This window comes from Theropithecus gelada, chromosome 9, assembly GCF_003255815.1.
Source record: "Theropithecus gelada isolate Dixy chromosome 9, Tgel_1.0, whole genome shotgun sequence".
Taxonomy (NCBI): Eukaryota; Metazoa; Chordata; class Mammalia; order Primates; family Cercopithecidae; genus Theropithecus; species Theropithecus gelada.
Window position 1 is genome coordinate 54,662,671 of NC_037677.1, and position 21,808 is coordinate 54,684,478.

The 21,808-nt window shown below is 53.3% G+C and overlaps 1 protein-coding gene across 1 annotated transcript; it reads right to left on the reverse strand.

Annotated features, from left to right (window-relative positions):
* Positions 1-582: 582 nt before the first annotated feature.
* On the reverse strand, positions 583-8,875 carry PPIF (peptidylprolyl isomerase F). Its single transcript, XM_025395781.1, has 6 exons — positions 8,569-8,875; positions 7,095-7,125; positions 6,456-6,544; positions 4,626-4,722; positions 3,521-3,596; positions 583-2,212 (listed from the first exon to the last, which is right to left on the reverse strand). Exons 1-6 carry the CDS (start codon positions 8,761-8,763, stop codon positions 2,077-2,079), a joined length of 624 nt encoding a protein of 207 aa, XP_025251566.1. The 5' UTR covers positions 8,764-8,875; the 3' UTR covers positions 583-2,076.
* Between the last annotated feature and the right edge of the window lie 12,933 nt (positions 8,876-21,808).

Here is a 21,808-nt window from a genome sequence, read left to right on the forward strand (position 1 = left end):
TGAGGACCCCCAAGGCTCTTGATAATTGTCTGAAGACTACTAGTCCTACTGAAACTGACTTCACGGAAACTCTCCACGACTCCAAATGAGCCGACCCCAGCCACCATGACCTCAGAGTAACTCCATGAACCTGAGACTGCACATAACCTCACTCAGGGAACCCCAGTGAGAAATAATTGTTAGATGCTCCCAAAAGAGCCTAAATTTCCTCTGAGAATGCCTGCCTGACCAACCACTCAACTGCCTGACCACGCCACGGCCCTATCTAGCGAAGCTCTTACCTCCAATCCTGCCTTCCCTGTGAATTCAGAAACACCTAGAAGTCAATTCCAAATGGAACTGGCTTATCCTAGGAAGTCCACTCCTAACCTCAGATGATGGAAGTTCCTTTGCTCTGGCATCCCTCCTCTTTCCTAAGACCCTGACAGGGGAAAGGTCATCATCCTTGTCACTCTGCTTAGGAAGATGCACCACGCACTGTGTTATGCACTTCAAGTGGATCACTACCCTACGAGGTGGGCCTTATTGTTACCCTGTGTTAGGATTCTTGTATTGCTATAAAGAAATCTTAAGACTGAGTAATTTATTATTGAAGAGGTTTAATTGGCTTATGGTTCTGCAGGATGTACAGGAAGCATGGTGCTGGCACCTGCTTGGCTTCCAGGGAGGCCTCAGGAAGCTTATGACCATGGCACAAGGTGAAGGGGGATTAGGCATGTCACATAGGGAAAGCAGGAGCAAGAGGGGGGCAGGGGGAGGTGCCACACACTTTAAATGACCAGATCTTGCAATAACTCACTATCAAGAAAACAGCACCAAGCCATGAGAGACCCGTCCCCATGATCCAAACACCTCGCACTATGTCCCACCTCCAGCACCGGGGATTACAGTTCAACATGAGATTTGGCTGGGGACAAATATTCAAACTATATTGCCTCCTTATGCAGCTGAGGGAAACTGAGACTCGGGGTCACTAAGGGGAGGAGCTGGGATTCAGGGTGAAGCCAGTGCTCATGGCACAGGCTGTGGGTGCTAAGGTCGCTTGTCTGAGCCTCATTTCTAAGGCAGGGAGGACAAGTTGCCAGCATGATGACATGAAACCGTCCACATGAACGTCCTGAGCATGGCACCCGCCACGGCAAGCTCAGTAAAGATCAGCTCCAAGTTACAGATCCCTCTTCCAGAAACCAGGTACCAGTCTTTCATAGAAAATAGGATTTATTTTCACATTTAAGGTGAACACAAATACATGTTCCAGAAATGTTTTATGTATAATACATCATCAGTAGATTGAATTTCTTTAACACACAGAAAAATCAAAGCCTACCAGGAAATGCTTCCTTCCAGAGCACAGGAGCTTACAGGCCACTTCTGTTAGCAACACAGGAATTCACATTGTCTAGGCACAGCTCAAGTGAGGTTTGTTCCCAGGTTCAACTGCTCCTACCCCCATAGGCCCTCCTCAGAAATGACAGCAGCAAACCAGCGGGCTTCACAGTAACCAGGAGGAAAGATCTCAGCCGAGGGAACCTTCACAAAAGCCCTGAGTTGTGTTTCAAAAGCCAAGCTCTGGGGTCTGTAGTCTGTGTCACCAACTCAGGTCACACCACAGCATGGGGAAGTTAGTGTTGCAGCTTCACTTCTAGTCAATCTTGCTAACTAAATTATCCCAATTAGGAAGACAACATTAAACAGGTATTAGAGTCCTTTTGCAAAACTGACTGTCCCCCTTGGTCAAGGAAAAGACCTTCACTTGGATGCTAACCCATCACCACCACCATGTCCAAGGCACAGATGAATCTGGGTTGGGCAATCACAGGCAATGCTTGACGAGGGGTGGGTGACATCATGTCCACAAAGATGCCTAGAAATGAGGTCGTGAGGAAGAGTGGGTATTAGGAAGCAGTGTGGTGGGTCCTGGCCGAGGTCCGACATCCCTGAGCAGCCTTCCTCAGGCACACCATGATGGTGGAGTGGGCACAGATATCATTTTGGGCACCTTGGCTGAGAGCCAAGGCAGCCATCTGGGTGCATAGACATTTGCAGCTGCCACCATCCCAGCACCCTGGCCACAGATTAGCTCAACTGGCCACAGTCTGTGATGACAATCTTCTTGGATGTCTTCCCACTCTTAGAGCCGAAAGATTCTATTTTCTTCACGACGTCCATGCCCTCTTTGACGTGACCGAACACAACATGCTTGCCATCCAACCTGTGAGGACGGGTGACCCGGGTGAGCAACAGTATAGTGCAATGTCATCCAATGCCATGGCCCCGGTCATGGAATTAGTTACCGAAAACAGCAATTCTGCAAGGAATCCCCACATAATACCTGGATCTACCACCAAAGCTCAATCAAGCCTTGTTGAGCGCCCCAGATACACCCCAGAGAATGCCTGGCTTCCAGGACACATTCTGCCACTCATGTTGTGACCTTGCCTCAGGTCACGTAGCCTGAATCCTGGTAACTCCATCTATTAAAAGTGGAGTATTCTTTGTTCTGCACAGGGAGGTAACAGGATAATGAAATGCTCTGAAGAAAGAAGTCCAGACAAATAGAACCACATTAACAGTCATGAATGATGAGTCAAGAGCCAAAGGAACAAGGGTGGTGAAACTGCAGAGTCCTAGGCAGCTCTCAACTCAAGAGAGTCCAATAATGTAAAAGGCGGCTCAGTTCAGCTCCGGCGAAGCTGGCATGGTTTCAGCCAAGAGCAGAACTGCAGGATCCACTGGGGTCCCATGAAGGAGCAAAGAGCAGGCTGAGCCAGCAAGGACCTGCCCAGCCCTGCCGGCCACATCTCTTAGGCTTGGAGGCTGGACACTTCTAGTGTCCGCCCCACCTAGGTCTCCCTAAAATTCTTGGAAATGGGCTTTACCAAGTCAGCTCCCAGCCAGCTCATCAGCAGGTGCCCCAGGGCTACGACATTTGGGACTCTGGCCAGAGAAATTTATCCCTTAGAGGAAAATGTACCAGGAAAGAGACATCCCTAAAATCCATGGGCATTGAAAACAGGGCCCTTACAGGCCTGTGGCTATCTGCAGGCTTATGATAATACAGGGGCTTCATTTGGAAATCTGCTGATATCCAAATGTCTGCTGCAGCATTGCCAAGGCTCAGCCCATGGTCAAGACAAGCCTGGGAAACTCCAGGTTAAAACCACACAAGTGGGCTTCTACTTAGTCCCTCCTGAGGCCTCATAATGTTTTGCAACATTTCCCAGATGTATCTGGTAGAGAAACCCTTTTGTGTGTGCGTGTGAGCAGAATACACAGAGAAAATTCCAGATGACAGCAACAATGGGAACCCAAACCATGACAGAATTGCAGGAACAACTGCGATTCTCCTTTGATCCTTCCACTAACTTTCTCTTTCTCATACAAACACACAGCCTGGGAGAGGGCCACTGTTCCAGAGCAGATGGCCTGGCTGTAAACTGCCTGCCCCTAAAAGTGCACAAATCCTCCTCCAGCTGCAAGGCTGCCCACATTCCCAGAGGGCCTGGGGCAGGGAACTCACCAGTCTGTCTTTATGGTGCAGATGAAGAACTGGGAGCCATTGGTGTTAGGACCAGCATTAGCCATGGACAGGACACCTGCAAAAACCAGCAGAGCTAAGCCACCCTGCCCCTGGAGGCACCTGCTGGGGAGGACATTAGAAAGGGCAGACGGTGCAAACCACACCAGGGACATTCGAGTCTGCAGATCCTGGGACCCAGAAGAGGAGAACCAGGGCCCGATACCAGCCCCCCAGGGTGTGTCTGCCTTTGCTGTCCGCTAGTTCTCAGTGGGGTGGCCTGAGAGGACAGGGCCTTGTGGAAGCTCTCAGTGGTAGGGCTGGGGCGGGACCCGGGACAGGACCCCAGGCCCTGACCTCCAGACTTCTCCACCTACCACTTTGGGTCTTATAGGTGACAAGATGCTGCCACAATAACCACCCTGGCTTCCAAACAATTTGCTTTTTGTCTAAGCAAGATTTTAAATCTTGCAACAATTCTTTTTTTCTGCAACAATTTTTTTTTTGAGATGGAGTCTCGCTCTGTCGCCCAAGCTGGAGTGCAGTGGCGTGATCTCGGCTCACTGCAAGCTCCGCCTCCCAGATTCACACCAATCTCCTGTCTCAGCCTCCCGAGTAGCTGGGACTACAGGCACCCGCCACCACACCCGGCTCACTTTTGTGTTTTTGGTAGAGACGGGGTTTCACCATGTTAGCCAGGATGGTCTTGATCTCCTGACCTCGTGATCCACCCGCCTCAGCCTCCCAAAGTGCTGAGATTATACGCGTGAGCCACCATGCCCGGACCATTCTGCAACAATTCTAAGTGTCCTAGAATTTCCAACCCGAAACTCAGAGGACAGACAGGGAGGTGGCCAAGGCCTCCATTCTGCTTAAAGGTTCTTCCGCAAAGTTCCCAAAGGAAACCCTGCTTTTTAAACTGAGAGATGAGAAAACTCTAGGGAAACTCAACAAGCCAGAAATGCTGAGACGGCCTGCAGTGCCGCAGGGAGGAAGGGCCTCATCAGATACTGGGCGGTGACCGCATGTGGCCTCTCAGGGCCTGCTGGGGCTTCCAGGCCAGGTCAGAGCTGTGGGGACACTCACCCTAGAGGCGGCCCCCACTCACCCGGCCCCACGTGCTTCAGTGTGAAGTTCTCGTCAGGAAAGCGGCTTCCGTAGATGGATTTCCCGCCTGTGCCATTGTGGTTGGTGAAGTCGCCCGCCTGTGAGCACACAGCACCTTCTGAGTGGCTGCCATGGAGCAGACGGGGGCCACGGCCCCAACACTGGCAGCGGCCTCAGCCCACCCAAGCCCACCCAGTTGGTGCCCCTCAGGTAAAGCGGTCAATAAACATCCAATAAAATTAGAGCTAATAATAAGAAAAATAAGCAAAAAAAGGAAAAAAAAAGACTAAACTTAAATATCTTTTGTCACAGTAACTACCTTTGTTTCCAAATGACTTACTTTTTGTCTGAGCAAATTTTTAGGTAATCTTCAAAGGACCTAATGGCCATTCAGAGATGATACTTAGTGACCCAGAATTTAACCCACTCCTCCTGGAGGGCAATAAGGAAGAGGCCAGAGGCCCCCCAGTTCCCGTGTCTAGTCTGTGGGAGCACCAGCAGCTGGTCCAGACCAGCTCCCCATGCCAGGTCCCCTCACTGTCCCCGCACTGCCCCTTACCCAGCCCAGCAGCTTCCCCAACCCTTGCAGACCCAGGACAGAGTCTGCCCAGGGCTGGCATCCTTCCTCAGGCCTCAGCTAAGGCCCGGGCAGCCCTGGCCAAACCTGCATGAGGCACCCATGGCCAGAACAGCCCGGTAGCAGCCCCTATGCCTAGTGCTGCCCAGCCCAGGCCATGGCTGGCTGCTGTTTTCCTGAGATGGGATCCTTGGGTGAGAGAGGGAACTGACCAGCTGAAGCATCCGCAGGTGTCAATTAGGTGCTCGCTAATTGATATCCCTCCCAACGGATAACTCAGGACCCTGGCCTGGACTCCCAGTGCCACCGCCTTGTGCCAGGGAGCCCTCCAGCTCTGGAGTCCCCAGCCTGGCTCAGGACTTCCACCTCAGCTCCTGCTTTACCATCAGCCTCAGGGCTGGGCCAGGCCTGCCGTCCCTGTGTTCACCCCATATCCAGACCTCACCGCACACAGACGTCCAGCCCCAACCCACCGCCCCTTGCCATGATACGATGACAGTCACTGGGTCAGGGTAGAGGGAATGGGGAGAGAATTTCAGGCAGAAAGGTCTTAAAAGAGGTCATGACAGCCATGTCCCTGCCTCCAGGCTCTGCCTGCCTAGGATACCCAATCCCTGATCTTGAAGATCTGTGCTAATAGAGGACCAGCCCCAATACCACCTGGGTCCTGACCCCCGGGAAGCTCCTGCTGCAACACCTACCCCCAAACCTCTGACACAGCAATACCAATGCTTGTGAAAACCGAGCGAGGCACATGACTGAAAAACATTCATTTCACCGAGAATAATGCCTTTCTCTGGGAAGGGAAGCTCCAAGTCCTGGCATGTGTGTTCCTGCCCTGGACCCGTCTTCCTCCTCCACCTCCGCCGCTTCTCCCTCTCCCCCTCTTATCTCCCACACCAGTGCTCAGGGGCATGCAGGGGACAAGGTCAGAGACCACTGGAATATGCTGGTTCTTCAAAGCCTTCAGGGCCACCCCCAGCACATCCATCCCCCAACCCAGCTCTGCCTTGATAGACTCCACCTCCCAGTCCCCTGGGCAGGGCCTGCCACTGGCCTGGAGTGACAATGGGTTGGGGCTGGACTTCCATGTGCAGTGAAGCCTGGATACAGGGCTAATGCAGCGGGGGCAGCCTGACCAACAGAGCAACTGCAGCTGCCCTGCTCAACACCTTCCTCATACCAGGCATCTTCACACACCCACAAGGCAGCTCCTGCTCTCATCCCCCCTTACAGAAAAGGAAACCACGTTACCTGGCACATGAAGGAAGGGATCACCCTGTGGAAGGTGGAGCCTTTGTAGCCAAAGCCCTTCTCACCAGTGCACAGGGCTCTGAAGTTCTCTGAGGGTCGAAGGGAGACACAGGTTAACACGGCCAGGCCCCAATTCCCGGGTCATACCCATTCCAGCCAAAATCCCTGCTACATCCCCAGCAGTGAACAGGGGGATAAAGACCTTGGCACCTCTTGGGTCTGCTCTGCCCAACTCACTATGTAACTGGACAAGTCACTCCCCTTCCCTGACCTCAGTACCTGAGCACTGTGACAAGAGTACAGGCTCATGGCTGTGCTGGCACCAGCAGGGCAGCGACTCAAGGGCTATGTGCGCACCACCCTGCCTCATTGGGGACCAGGAGTGGGGAAGTCTCTGGGAAATTTACGTGTGCCTTCCACCGGCTCTGAGGCTCCCAGCTACTATGAGAGAGGAGGGCAGAGCCAACGCTGAGGCCCAGAGAGGGATGGGAAGAGCTGCCCCAGGGCACCCAGTGGCTGAGCCATACATGGAGCTCCCATTCGTCCGGGGTCTCTGAGCCCCAATTCTTCTCACTACGCCACCCACCTTGCCCTGCCTGGCCCCCTTCCCATCTCACAAGGCCCCACGCCCTGTCTTACCAGCTGTCTTTGGGACGACATCTGCCTTCAGCTGTTGGGGGAGAAGAGGGACAAAAGTGGGTAGTCATTGGAGAGACAGGTGAAGGTGGATGTCTCTCAGCACCCACCCACCCCCACAGCGGCCAAGGAGGCTAAGGAAGAAGCACGTGGACATTCCATTCCCATTATTGCCAACCCGCGTAGGTGGCAGCTCTATCATTTCTGGGAGCCATTTCCTGAACCCAAGGCTGGAGGAGGTGGCCTTGGTTTCCTAATCTGTCAGAAGAGATGACAATGCTATCTTGGCCTACTTCTGTGGACACAGCTGGCACTGCTCCCGCAGCTGGGCCCAAAGCATCAGAAACTCGGGCAAGAAAGTGGGTCTAAGGTAGGAGCCAGTCCAGCTCTTCGATTTGGGGATGGTAAACTGAGGCCCAGGGAAAGGCATGCTCCCAGGGAGGGGCAATGCTCCCACAGCTGGGCCCAAAGCATCAGAAATTCAGGGACAAGAGAGTGGGTCTAAGGCTCCTCGATTCGGGGTTGGGAAACTGAGGCCCAGGGAGAGGCATGAGGGTGTGGGGAGGGAAGGCTGAAGCCCCATTCCAGCCAGCCTCTAGCCTCGAAGCTGCAAGACCCACCCTTGAACCAAATGGAAGCAGGAAGGGTGTCCCTATTTTCCAAAAGAAACTGAGACTGAAAAAGAAATACCAAGGGCTCCCTGAGAAACGGGCCAGTCAACACGAACTGACCTCTGCTGTCAATGTGAGGCTGGGCTGAAGGCTGCACTAGGGCTTTCCCTCTAAAGTTACCCTGATGACTGTTTCTTACTTTGCTTTATAAAAGACCCAAAGAGTTTGGGCAGGTGCTGAGTGTGACTCCCAAGGACGGTGGCAGGGCAAGGTTCCGGGCACACTGCCTCTGAATGTGTCCCAACTCGCAGGAGGGGCATTCTGGGGTCCACCAGGTGGCCGGGCCCGAGGCCTACTGGGCCCGCACTACTGCTGGAAACCACCTCTCGCTCCATTTCCCAGCACCCGGAGTGTGAGCCCGACCGCGGGGGCGGGGTCGGGGCCAGGGCGCGCTCCGCGTTGCGCAAGGGCCGCCACGTGAGCACCCGCCGGGCCACAACGCTCACTCCAAGGCCCCCGACACCCACCTCAGAGCTCCGGATCTAGGCTCAGCCCCAGAAAACTCCTGGAGCCCCTCTCTCGTCCCGGGGCCGGCCCAGGGGTGCTGGGCCCTCCCTCTCTGCGATCTGACCTTGAGCTTTCTCCTCCACACGTGCCCTCCCTCCCGTCTCCCCGGCTGCAGTGCTCCGAGGGAGGCCGGAAGAAGCCATTCTGACGCCCATTCTCAAAATGGGGAAACTGAGGCCCAGAGCCCGGCAGGGGGAGGCCCAAGGTCACCCAGCGCGCCCGGCACCGCGCCGCCCAAAGCCCAGGGCTCTCCCCGGGCCCGCGTCTCGCGCCCAGGCCGGCCCTGCGAGCGGTCTCACCTCCAGCACCACGCGGCCGAGCGGCTGCCCGTCGGCGCCCACGTCCAGGTACACCAGCGGGTTCCCGGAGGAGGAGGAAGACGACGGGTCGCCGGCCCCCTTGCTGCAGGCGCGGGCCGCGGGGAGTCGCAGCGGCACGGAGCGCGGCACGGAGAGCAGGCCGAGCCACCGGGGGCCGCAGCGCAGCGCCAGCATCGCGGGCGAGGGTCGGGCGGGAAACGGGCAGGGAGAACACAAAACTCTGAAAAGGAGGTCGCGCGCGCCCAGAAGGCCGAGTCCCGCGCAGCCGCGCGCCGCAGCCTTTATTGGCCTGGCCAGGTTTGTGGCCCCGCCCTTGTCCCGCCTCCTCCGGGCCTGTCCGTGGGCGACCCCTGCCGGCCGCAGCGCGCAGCGCAGCCAGCCGGTGGGGCCGCGGGGCGTGAAATGCTTTGGAACACTCCCGCCTCCAGGCCCAGAGACCCGGAGAACAGACACCACCCAGCAAAAGGATGCTGGTTCCATGTTTATTAAGGTACCAGCAGACTTTTTTTAAAAAGGAAAAACTGCTAAAACGTAATTAACTCAAAAATATGAGCATCTACATGTTGCAATTTGAATATAATAACAAAAGTCTACCTCTGAGCCCTTTATAGGTAAGGCTCAGGGCCCTTTATAGGTAAGGCTCAGGCCAAATAAGCTTCCCTGCTGCCCTAGGTCCTGCAGTCCGAGAGGGTTAGAGAAAAGTGAGTTGAGAGGCGGGATTAGTGAGCCAGAGGCGCAAGAGGGAGGAGATAAGCTGAGACACCTCCCATGATGCCCCCTAGCCTGCTTGTCCTGGCCTGGGCTTGTCTCTAGTTATTTCTAGGGACCAGACCTGCTTCCAGCAAGACTGAAAACGCAGCCTGGGCTCATCATGCTCCTTCCAGGCCCCCAGCCCTCCCCAGGACTGGGTCTGATCCCTCCTCCTAGGACCCACACTGACAACCCCCGTACCCGGCCAGCCAGGGCAGCCACCTGCCCCCTCCCATCAGCATGCACCCCGGGAGGGGACTTAGTGGGGAGACCCACAGCAGGAGCATTTAAGCCCCATGTGCTGAGAGTGGGCTTCCCAGCAGCAAGAGCCACCCTCACTGCAGGGTGGTGGGAGGCCTGCAATAAATGGATGCCAAGCAGGGACTTGAGAGAGTATCTGGCCCAACACTAGTACTGTCCCCAGGGGTAGCTGAGGCCTGGACACAGGAAGGCACTGGCTAGGGCTGGGGAGCCCTGGAGTCCTGCTGCCAGCTTGCGCCAGTGCTCCAGGCCTCTCTGGGCCTCAGTTTCCCATCTGGAGGGTAAGGGTGTGATCATGCTCCTCATTCTGCTTTTGTCTGAGGTCTGTTCTTAGGATAAAATGAACTAGAGAGAGATGGATTTGTCAACTAAGTACTGTGCCTATGGGCATCTGTGATGGATACAGTCTGGACTCTTTCTCAGGGTTTGGGATTCAGAGAGCAGTGGTCTCAATTAGAGCCCTGAGGGGCCAGAGAAAGGGGTGGGGCTGAACCTTGGCAGCAGGTGGGCTTGAGCAGGGACCAGCTCTGGACTGACCTGCCCCAGATTCTGAATGGGCTCATGGGAACAGGTCGGGCAGCAAAATGCCAGCCAAGCAAATTCATGAGGTCAGAGCAGTGTCCTAGCTTCATGAGAATGCTGGCTTGGCCTCTGGAAGTTTGGCTAGCTTGGCTTCTGGAAGTTCATAGCCCCCCTTCTCTGATTCCTGGCCTAGGAGGGGCCTAGGGACCCAGCGAAGCCCAGGTGGGATGCATTCTAGGTCCCAGCCCAGAATGGGGCCTCACTCTGTCCTGGGGAGCAGCCCCTCCTTTCTCATGACTGTGCCCTGAGGTGAGCAGGCCTGAGTGGGGAGCCCACCTGAGCCCTCAGCACATGTCCCAGACCCTCCTCTACCAGTGCAACCTGATTTGAGAGCAGAGGAATCACGCCATGTGCCTTGTCATGAAGCTTCCTTAAGGCCCCAGGCTTCCCTGCGGCCAGTTCCAGGCCCTGAGCTCACAGGACCTTCAGCCACAGCGGGTGGCTCAGCGTACCCTGTTGTTTCTCAAGCCTGCTCCTAGGGGAACTCAGTTTATGCTCCATCCTGATGAAGCGTGAGCAGCCCCACTCCAGGGGAATGCTGCCTTCATTCACTTGACCACTTCAGTTCTCAGAACCCTTTCCCAGCTGTGAACTCTGCCTAAGAGGCAGCTCTGTTTTGCAGATGGGGAAACCAGGCCTGGGGAGTGAATTGCCCAAGGGCAGGCTGTTGGAGCTGGGACCAGTCTGTCTGACTTCACAATCAGGGTTATTGCATGTCAAACCCTTCTCACTCTCACCATGAAGCTGATCCTTGGGATAGGGTGAGGAGGCAGGAGAGATAAGCCTGGGCAGACAACACAGTAAGATAGAAACCGTGGGGTTGGCCAGGGGGCTGTGGCACTCAGGGCCTAGGGAGGTGGTTTAATAGTGAGCATGAGCTGAAAGGCCTGTGGGGACCTAATCGCAGAGGGCTCTGACGGCCTGGCTGAGGTCTGACATTGTTGGATAGCACTGGGGGGTCATCAGTAGTGCAAAGACTCCATGCTTAGGACTCTGGACTGGGAACCAGCTTCTTTCGTTCATGTTACTCCTTCCATTCTCTTTGGAAAAGCAAACGTCATCACTACCTCCGGTCTGAGCCAGAGAAAAGCCTACCTTCCCCAAAGGCTTAGCTATGATGTCATCCCTTCCTGTGCTATTCTCAGTGGTATTAGGAAGAAGGAAAGTTCATAGGCTAAGCCATGAGCTGAACACGTCCCCAGCCCTTGAGGGCTCCAGGCCCAGGTGACATCAGGCAGGTGTTAGCACTCACCTGGCTCCGAGGCTATTTACAGACTGTGTCATCCTCAGAAATAGCAGTGTTTCTCTCCGCTCAGCTCACCTAGTTTTTTATCCAAGGTGCTGATGGGTTTTGTCACCTAGGGATCCTGTAATACCACCTCTAGGCCTCACAAAGCCATAGAAAAATCAGTTTGTGCTAAGCTGAGAATCTCATTCAGGGGTTGCAAACTCAGATGCCTGTGGGGGCCAGGCAGGTGATACACATGAGTGGTGCAAGCTGCTAAGGATGTAGGGAGTGAGGGGAGGTGGCACTGTAGCCAAATAGCTAATGGATGTCCCAGGTAAAGAGTTAGCTGCTGCCCAGGCCAGCCAATTGTTGTATATAGGACTATGGGTCCACACAGGCCACCCAGGTTTTCTCATCTTTCAATAAAAGCTGAAGACTTTAAGTTTTATAGAAATCTAGTTTTCAAATGTTTGAAATGAATTTTAAAATAAAATTAAACACTGAATGAACTGTAAACAACATATCCAAACTAGGTGAGGACTCTGGACCAATAGTTTGTAAGCTCTGATTTCCACTATACAGGTGAGAGGAATGAAACTCAGAGACGGACAGGGAATGGCCCCAGGCCACGCAGCTGGGCAGTACCAGGACTGTGGTCAGACCCTTTCTTCACTCTCCCCATGGCCTTTTCTGCAAAGTTCACTCAGCAGACATGATTTCAGAGCACCTACTGTGTTCTGAGACCTGAGCTTCACCCTGGGGATTCAGAAGGACAAAGGGACAGGAGGTTACGGTGCCCTGAGATGGTGGAGCTGCTGAACGAACCTCTCCCAGGTGGCCCTGTGTGTGGCAGGAGTGAACGCTGTGGTTGTTGTGGGGTACAAAGTTACAGCTGTTCTGGAGAGGCCCTCCAGGAGGGGCTGGGGGTGAAGGTAGCCCCGCTGTGGGCATGAGGTGGGGTTTCTATAATATTAAATATCATGAAGGCTGAGATCATTGTCAGTGCCAGTCACCGGGTCATACAACCTGTGCTGCCAGCCTAGACAATGGTCCTCAGATAGGATGAGGCCATGGACTTCATCTGTCTGGTTATGCTTGAGGGGTTTGAGGTCCAGGATAGCATCTGTCATGGGAAGGGAAACTGAGAGATAGGTTCGCTGCAACTCAGAAATCCACCAGACCCTGCTAATGGGCTGCTGTGGGACTCTCTGGGGATAGAGTGTCCCCCGTGGCCTTTGTAAAGTCAGTACATTCATCATCCTCTCTCTGCTGGCTTCTAAGAACCAGACCATGATGGGGAGGCAGAGGCAGAGAAGGGAGGTTCCACTGAGGCCCAGGGAAGTGGTGGGAGAGACCCACAGGGGGAAGATGGGGGGAAGCTCTCCTCTGGAGTCCAGCTGGACTTTGAAAGTTATTCATGTGATCTGGGTCACTGCAGGCCACTGAGAGCGGAGCCAGCATGGTAGGGTGGAGCTCAGCAGGGTGTGGCTGACCCTCAGCTGCTGGGCTCTCACACAACCTGCCTGGCCACAGCCCCCCCACAACTCACAACTCAGCAGAGCTCGATTATATCTGCGATATAATCCATGTTTGTTGTTTGAAGCCACTAAGTGCCGGGTCATTTGCCATGTGCAATAGATAACTCATACCCATAGGACCCCGCCCCGGCCAGGGCTCCTGGAAGATCCCGTTGCTCCATGCACAGCCAGTCCTGGATCTGCTGTCTCAGCGAGCTTGGTCACCAGCTCTTGGCAAGGACCTCACGGGCATGGTCAGGGAGAACTGGCCCAAGAGACAGGACTTCCTTGTCTTTGTAAAGACGTGGAGTGGGCTGGCTATTTCTGTCTCATGCCTCTGAGGGAGAATGAATGAAGCTTGGGAGGGTGGAGGATCTGGGAGAAAGTCCTCAGTGGCAGGGCCTGAGCTGGGTCTGGCCGTGGCATCCTATTGGCCTCTGGGAAGGGGACAGGGCCTCACTTTATGCCTCCGTGCTGGGCGCTCTGCACTTTGTAGATGTTGTTCTGAGCCTCAGGGTGACCCTGCAAAGTGGAGCTTGTTGTCCCTGCCTTTCAAATTAAGGAATGGAGGCCATGAGAGATTAATGATGTGCCCAAGGTGACACTAGGGCCAAGCGGAGAGTGGAATTCTTCCCAACTCACCTGGCTCTGTGTCTCCAGGGGCAGGTGGGCTCTGAGTGGTGCCTCTGAGCTGGCTTGTGCCAGACATCATCCCCTCCACGCAGCCTTTTCTTCCAGCTAGCCTGACACTGTGCTTAGTGATTGAGATCCATGATCCTATGTAGTCCTCACAATAACTCTGCAAGGGGGAGTCTGTTGTCTCCAGGTGGACACCAGGTGGACACCAGGTGGCTGAGCTGGATTTGAACCCAGGCCTGGCTGACTCCACATCTGCACTCCCTCCCACTGACTGGGTCTTCTCACCCTAGAGAATCTACCATTGGCTAAGCCCTGCAGGATGACACGCAACAGTACAGCTAGGTAACACAGAAACACACTGACTTCATTTACACAGTCCCTGCCCAGAGTCAATAGAAAAGTACCTGGTCAGCAGGACCCACAAGGTTGCCAAGTTCAGTCCAGATTTGTCCTTGGTGCATGCCCCATTGCCACCTTTATTTACTGTTTACTGATTTGCAGTGGCTTTTCTCAATGTGTCATTATCCTCAGGAGAGGGTCCCACTGCCAGTTGTCTAGGAGTGGGGCCCAATACTTTGCCAAGCCTAAAATGCTGCTCAGTCAGACTTCGCCTGAGCTCTGGGCTCTCTGCCTTGTGGGTGCAAGGAAGCAAGCAGCCTCCAATTCTGCAGTTTCCCTTTTTTGGTCTGTTGTTTTGGTCTGTGCAATTTTGATGAATCTGCTGACTTGACCCTCTTTATCTTCACTGACTAACTCACATTGATACCTCTCCTTGCTCCATTAGAATAAATCTCCTTCTGGTCAACAATGCTTACCTTGTGATCCATATTGTCCACCTTCCAATCAATATGGTCCACCCTTGATGACAAGTGTTTGTCTTTTCCAATTAAGATAAACGCCATGGTGAAACCCCGTCTTTACTAAAAAATACAAAAATTAGGCCTGGCACGCTGGCTCATGCCTGTAATCCCAGCACTTTGGGAGGCCGAGACGGGCAAATCACCTGAAGTTGGGAGTTCGAGACCAGCCTGACCAACATGGAGAAACCCCGTCTCTACTAAAAATACAAAATTAGCCGGGCGTGGTGGCGGGTGCCTGTAATCCCAGCTACTTGGGAGGCTGAGGCAGGAAGAATTGCTTGAACCCAGGAGGCAGAGGTTGCAGTGAGCCGAGATTGAACTACTGCACTCCAGCCTGGGCAACAGAGCAAGACTCTGTCTCAAAAAAAAAAAAAAAAAGATAAATGCTGTGGTAATAGCTACCTTTTGCTGCACTTAATACACTGCACATGGTAAGGATTTATAACATTATTTCTTAATCCCTGTGTGGCCCTTGAGAATAAGTACTAGTATTAACTACTTTTTATAAATAGGGCCTCCAAAGTGGATGGAAGTCATAAGCCATCCAAGGTTACATGTGTCTTCCCTCATGTTAAGTGAGTGGCAGAACAGCCTGTATTTGGCCTTGCTCTGCTTAATCCCAGAACTTGGCTCCTGCCTCTAATGCTATCTTTGCTACTGTTGAATTTGAGTACAAAAGATCAGCAGGTCAGGCTGAGAGACGCCTCAATTTATGTGACAAAGATCTCAGATTGTAGATGAGCAGAGAGACTCAAACAGTTGACCAACTAGCAGCCTGTTCCTAGGACAGAGGGTCTGTATCACAGGCCCTGGGTTTGGGTGAGTCCAAGCAAATCTGGGGATCACAGCGGAAGCTTCAGCTCCATGGGGACAGGCCCAGCCCATTCAGCAGAGAATCAAGGAGCAGGGGACCCTGCGAATCAAGGGTGTTTGGAGAAGATCTAACTAAGGGTGGTCACCATAGAAGTGTGGTGGGGTGGCCACAATGCCATCTCTAGAGAGATGAGGGCTGCACTGGGGCAGAGGCCACAGTGGGGCTTCATAGTCCTGACCAGGATGAGCAGGAGCCAGATTTGGGTACATGTAGACAGAAGGCTTCCTACCAGTCAGCGATATTGCAGAATGATACTTTGAAGTAAGAAGCTCCCCATGGCTGAAGCTGTGCGAGAGATACCAAGTAGGGATGCCACAGAAGATGGCTGCTTGGCCTAAGTGGTGGGGCCAGGTGACCTGTCTGGCTCCTTCTGGTTCAGAGACTCTGCAATTTAGACCCCCTAAGTTGAGGCTGCTTGGGGGAACAAAAAGTGCAAGATGCAACCTCAGAGTTTTGTGTTTTTTGAGGTTTGTTGTTGTTTTTTATTTTTTAATTTTTTATTTTTTGCAGACAAGGCCTCGCTCTGTCACCCAGGCTGGAGCTCAGTGGTGCTATCTGGGCTCACTGCAACGTCCACCTCCCAGGTTCAAGTGATTCTCAGACCTCAGCCTCCCGAGTAGCTGGGATTACAGGTGTGTGCCACCACACCTGGCTTATTTTTGTATTTTTAATAGAGATGGGGTTCACCACGTTGGTCAGGCTGGTCTTGAACTCCTGACCTCAGGTGACCCAACTGCGTCAGCCTCCAGAGTTATTTACTGGCATATCAGTGAGTGAAATGTAACATGAAACCATAAAAGCCAGAAGAGAATACTGACATATGGTTATTGGTTTCAAAGTGGTCAAAGTTTTCCAAGCATAGAAGCAAATGCAAGGAAATGTAAGAAAAAATATGCAACAATCTGGTGGCATACCTGGCTTAAAACTCTGCATTTCAAAGGTGCCACTGGCACAGTTGGGAAGAATAACTTGCGTTTCTTTATTTCTCCCAGCCCTTTCCCTCCAAGCTTTGGGGAAAGCAGACTTCAGAAATAAGGACAAAGATGTCAATACTTGGCTTTAAGGTTTCACACACACACAAAAAAAAAAGTTAGGATACTTGCCAGTTGGTGTAGAAAATGTGCATGATCACTCAGTCAGCCTTCCCTCTCAGATGAGACCTTCATTCACCCCCAACCTGCAAGAGACCCTCATGGTAGGAGGAAGAAGGGAGTGAAGGGGAATCAAGGGAGTAAGACCCATCAGAGGATGTAAGAACCCCTAGATGAACTCCAGGAATCCAAAAGCAGAGGCATCCTGAGCCGTGTTTCTGAGCAGAGCCGAGGAAAGGAGCAAGAACCCAGAGCCAGGCCCTTCCCTGGTGGCAAGTGCAACCTGGTTGCCTGGTGTGTCCAGACTGGTAGGGCTCCCAGCAGCCATGAACAGATTTCCTGGGGGCCCAAGAAGGCAGAGTGACCCAGGAGCCTGAAGACCTGGAGGCCATGTGGTTGGACAAGGAAATGACAGTAGGGACTGTGTCAGTGGACCAGAGTCAGATGAAAACAAGGATCTTAGTAGACACCAGAGGAATCAACGAGTAGCCAGATGGATCCCAAAGTAATCTCAGCACTTTGCGAGGCTGAGGCAGGAGGATCGCTTGAGCCCAGAGGTTTGAGACCAGCCTGGGCAACATAGTGAGACCCTATCTCTACACAAATTAAATTTCTAAAAAATTAAAATTCTAAATAATTTCTAAATAAATTAAAATTCTAAGATAATTTTAAAAAATTAGGCAGGCATGGTAGTATATACCTGTCACTCTCCCTTACTCATGAAGGCTTGACTGGTGGCCCGTAGGCAGGCAGTGGTCATCCATATAGGATTTCCAACAGTAGGACCCCAAGCCTGGGGCAGAGGACAGGGTCAAATTCTGGAAAAAGCGAGACGGGTCTCCAACCTAGACCCTGAATGGGCAGGGTCCAAACATAGAAGGCTGAGGGGACCAGGCAAGGTCCAAGTTTGAGAGCTGGATGCTGGCCAGGCCCTGGTCACTCTCCCTTACTCATGAATTCACTCACGCTTCTTCATGGAGCAGCTACTATTAAGACTCAACTATGGCCAACCATGGTGGTTCACATGTGTAATCCCAGCACTGTGGGATGCTGAGGTGGGAGGATTGCTTGAGACCAGGAATTCAAGACCAACCTGGGCAACACAGCAAGACCCCATCTCTACAAAAAATTAAAAACTTAGTGGGGGGCGGTGCACACTTCTAGTTCCAGCTACTTGGGAGGCTGAGGTGGGAGGATCGCTTGGGCTCAGGAGATGGAGGCTGCAGTGAGCTGTGTTTACACCACTGTACTCCAGCCTGGGTGACAGAATGAGACCTTGTCTCAAGGGAACGAAAAAGGACTCAACCGTGTGCCACAGATGCCGAGGGCTTCGGCCATGTCACTTGAGCTTCTAAACTATCCCCATTAGAGTCATTAGAGTCAGGGCTCATCCTGGAGCTGTGCTGCCTGTCTTCCCTGGTGCAGTGATTTTAAAACATGCAATTTCTTTTCCACCCCTGGCATTGAGAGGTGGAGTCTTATTTCTCTTCCCTTGAATATGGGCTGGCCTCTGGGACTCACTTCTAACCAGCAGCATGTGGAAGAAGTAAGGCCACGTGTCTCCCGGCAGCAGGTCATGAGAGCAACACAGCTTCTGCCCGGCTCTTGCTCTTGGGCTCCAGTTCTTGATACCCAGCTCCCACACCATGAGGAAGCCCAGGCCACATGGAGAGGACACAGCGTGCTTTCCAGCCGACTGCCCGGCTGAGGTCTCAGCTGCCAGACACATGAGTGAGAAGGCCTTGAGAGGACTCCAGACCCAGCTACCATCAGATTGCGGCCACCTGAGAGCCCCTAGTGAGAACTGCCCAGCTGAGCCCAGTCAGTGCTAAGAACCACAAGAAAGGATGATGATAAATGAGTAAGGTTGTTTCACACCACTAGGTCTGGGGTGATTTGTTACACAACTAGAGATAACCAGAACTCCTGTTGAGGACATGCAGTGGATTCCTGATGGGGTTTGACAGGAGCCCTGGTCAGGCACCTCCTTCAGCCTGGGCTCTGTTCATGTGGTAGGTCTAAAGAACCCCCAAACACCATAACCCTGTGGGAGGTCATTATCCCTCCCCACCCCACCTCACCTCTCCTTCTCGACACCCATGTCAGATAACGGCATGACCACCCACCCAGGGATCCCAGTACAGACTGGGTGTCATCTTGTCGTATTTGGCTGGTGCATTCCCATGTAATTTTTTTTTTTATATGAGGTCTCCTTATGTTGCTCAGGTCAGTCTTAGACTCCTGGCCTTAAGCAGTCTTCCTGCCTCAGTCTCCTAAAGTGCTCGAATTACAGGTGTGAGCCACCAGGCACGAACCCCCCCCCCCCGCCCCCCCCATCTAATTTACTCCTATCCATTCATTCCTTTGACAAACCTTTATGGAGCACCCACTGGTGTCAAGCTTTGTGCTAAATGGACCTGCCTGGTCCCTGTCCTCAAGGAGCTTACAGTAAAGCAAAGAGAAACGTGTCAAACTGTTCATTACAAGTGCAGCCAAAAGTCATTCAATAACTGTGTTTATTAATTAACCTAAGTACTGTGCTGAGCTCTTCACATTCATTCAATCATTGAGTCCCCATAGTAATCCCACGAGGAGGAGATTATAATCCAGAGATCATTAGCTTTATTTTATGAGGAAACTGAGGCACCCAGAGGTTGAATGAGGTTATGCCATTAGTGGGTGGTAGCACAGAGGTGAAGTTTCCTTCCCATCCCTCCCTTCTGCCACTGCAGTAGCTGAAGTTCTGTCCTGGGTCCTGCAGGAAGCACGGACTGAGACATAGCTGAGAACCCACGTGGTTTTACAGGGGAGTCGTGCCTGTGGAAGACCAGTGGCGAAGCCAGGCTGAGCAGGAACAGCCTCAGACAGTGACACAGATCTTCCCAGTCCTGGGTCAACCCAGCAGGAGTTCCTGAGCACAGGTGGCCATGAGAGGCATCCCCACTGAGCTCCAGTGGCCAGGGCTGCTGTGCTCAGTATTTGCTGGGGCTGCCTAGGAAGCATGGTCTCTTGTTGATGGCTGAGGCCACTCCTGCAGGGTCCGTACTCTTTGCAGCTGAGCAGCAAATTCTTTCCTAAAGGGAGACCCCTGGGCTGCCCCCATGGCTGCTACCCAGACTGTCACACAGCCTTCTCTCTCATCTCTCCACCTCTGGGCACAGCCCCGTGCCCAAATTCTGTGTCTGGAGTGATGGCTGTAAAATGCACACCCTCCCTGTGAGATCCACCAGCCACTCCCCATCTCCATCAGGAGGAGGAACAGGTTCCGTCTTCCCCTAGCACCTCCCTGCGCTGTGTGGACTATCCAGGGATCAGACAGCTGGGCTCACACCTGGGCTTCCCACGGATTGATGCTGCTAATATCGGTACCTCCTCCAGAGACTGCTGTGTGGTCCGATGAGATGCCACAGGGAAAACACTTAGTGTTAGGCTGCCACAGAGCAAGGCCGGAAATGACCTCCTTTAGGCCCAGACCTGCCTCTGGTCAGCTCAGGCACTGAACCCGGGAAGGGCTGACTTCCAGCCAGGGTGTCTTTGTTACCCTAAGTTCAGAGGAAAGAGGTAGCAGAGGGGCCACTCTGAGGCTCTCTGCCTGGTGGAGGGACAAGAAGGGTGGGTCCAGTCACCCCTGGCAGGAGTGGGTGTGGTTCCCCTGAGCTGGAGCTGGCAGGGTGACCGTAGGGAGAGGGGCTGAGCTCAGGGGAGAGAGGTGAGAGGGAAAGAGGAAGGACTCTGCATGTCCGGTGTAGAGGCCCTGCTCACCCTCCCAGGTCCTGACCCCGGCTCCAGCCCCATCACACTCTGCGGTTGAACTGTTGCTCAGGGCCCGGTCTTGCCCCGGCTAGGCCACTGTATAGGAGGCCTTGTGTGCTGAGGCTCCTGGTCTCGCCTGGCGCCAGCCTGACCCACTCAGCTCAGCCCCTCCTCAAGGCTGTCCCCATAAGCCGTCTACTCCAACAAAGGGTCAGTGTCCTCGGGAGGGCAGGTGCTGCCAGGCGGGACCGCAGCCAGGCCTGCTGGGGAGTTCTGGGCAGTCGAATCTCAGAGGAGTGACCAGGGCCTGGCTATGCTGAGGACAGGGCTGGCGGGATATTTGTTGTTTTTGTTGGTTTTGAGCCACTGCCGCTAGGAAGAGGTCAAGGTGAGGGAGGCAGGCGGAGGCTAGGGCTGGGGAGCTGGGGTACATTTGCCCAGTTTGCGACTAGAGTCCAGATGGGGGCCTCCCAGGAGGAGTAGAGGCCTACTGACCTCCCTGCCACTATCCCCAGGCCCCACCTCAAGACCCTAGGCCCCAGCTTGACCTGAGACCCAGCAACAAAGAGCCAGAATCCACCCCATTTCCAAGCCAGGAAGGAGACTGCCTTTTAGGGTGATAGCTTATACGCACCCCTGTTTCCCTCTCTGCCCACTCTGTCAGCCTGTTGAAACTCCTGCTGGAGCCCACTGCCCACCTCTCTGCTGCCAGACTGGGCCACCTGCCAGTCCCACAGAGTCAGCCTTCAAACCCCCACAGCTGGTCAGTCAGCCCTGGGAGAAGTTGTCCCCCAGCTGGGGCACACTTCTCTGAATACAGGCTGCTCACAAGCAGAATTTAAGCCATTGATGGGTCAGGGCTGGCAACCATCTGAGGCCACATCAATAGAGGCCAAGTCTCTAGAACAAGGGAGGTCAGGTTTTCTATTTGCAGCCCAGGCCTGTGGAAATCAGACAATCTACAAGTATTGGAAGGAGTGTCACAGAACAATGACAAATGGATGGAGGTTCCAGAGAGTAATGAATGAAAGCTACAGACTTCTGAACAACATGGGGGTAGATAAAAATCTGTCAAGGATTTGTGTATACTGTGCTTTTCCCATCAGATTATAAGCTCCTTGGAGGTCTTGTTCATCTCAGTAGCTCCTCCACCATCTCAGTCTCTTAATACCTGTCATCACTCAGCTCACAGTGATGGCAATAAATATTGGTAGATCAGTGGGTGGATGGATGGGTGAATGTATGAGTAGTGATAGAGTATGGACGGGGAGATGAGTGGGTGGGTGGATGCTAGGTGGGCAGGTGAGTTGATGGACAAATGGCTGGAGAGTAAATAACGGACTGACTCCTACACTGGAGCGAGGATAGAATGGAAGCTGGCATAACCGTTGCCAGCGCAAAACAGGCTTCTCAAAGATTTCTTACAGAGGCTGCAAAAGGCATGAAACGTAAGAGAACCTAGACTTCATTAGCAGATAACCTAGACTTCATTAGCATTAGCAACCTGTATTCATCAAAAGACACCATTAATGAAATAGAATTAAGAAATGAAGCTACAGGCTGGGTGCAGTGGCTCATGCTTGTAAACCTAGTGTTTTGGGAGGCCAAGGCAGGAGGATCCATTGAAACCAGGAGTTCAAGACCAGCCTGGGAAACATAGCACA

What these genes read in the sequence shown, in the direction of transcription:
- PPIF (XM_025395781.1), bottom strand. Translation starts at nt 8,763, where the DNA reads ATGCTGGCGCTGCGCTGCGGCCCCCGGTGGCTCGGCCTGCTCTCCGTG. An exon ending in TCCCTTCCTTCATGTGCCAG is followed by an intron (nt 4,723 to 6,455) that starts GTAACGTGGTTT and finishes GTGTGCTCACAG; the next exon opens with GCGGGCGACTTCACCAACCA. An exon ending in TGCACCATAAAGACAGACTG is followed by an intron (nt 2,213 to 3,520) that starts GTGAGTTCCCTG and finishes CCGTCCTCACAG; the next exon opens with GTTGGATGGCAAGCATGTTG.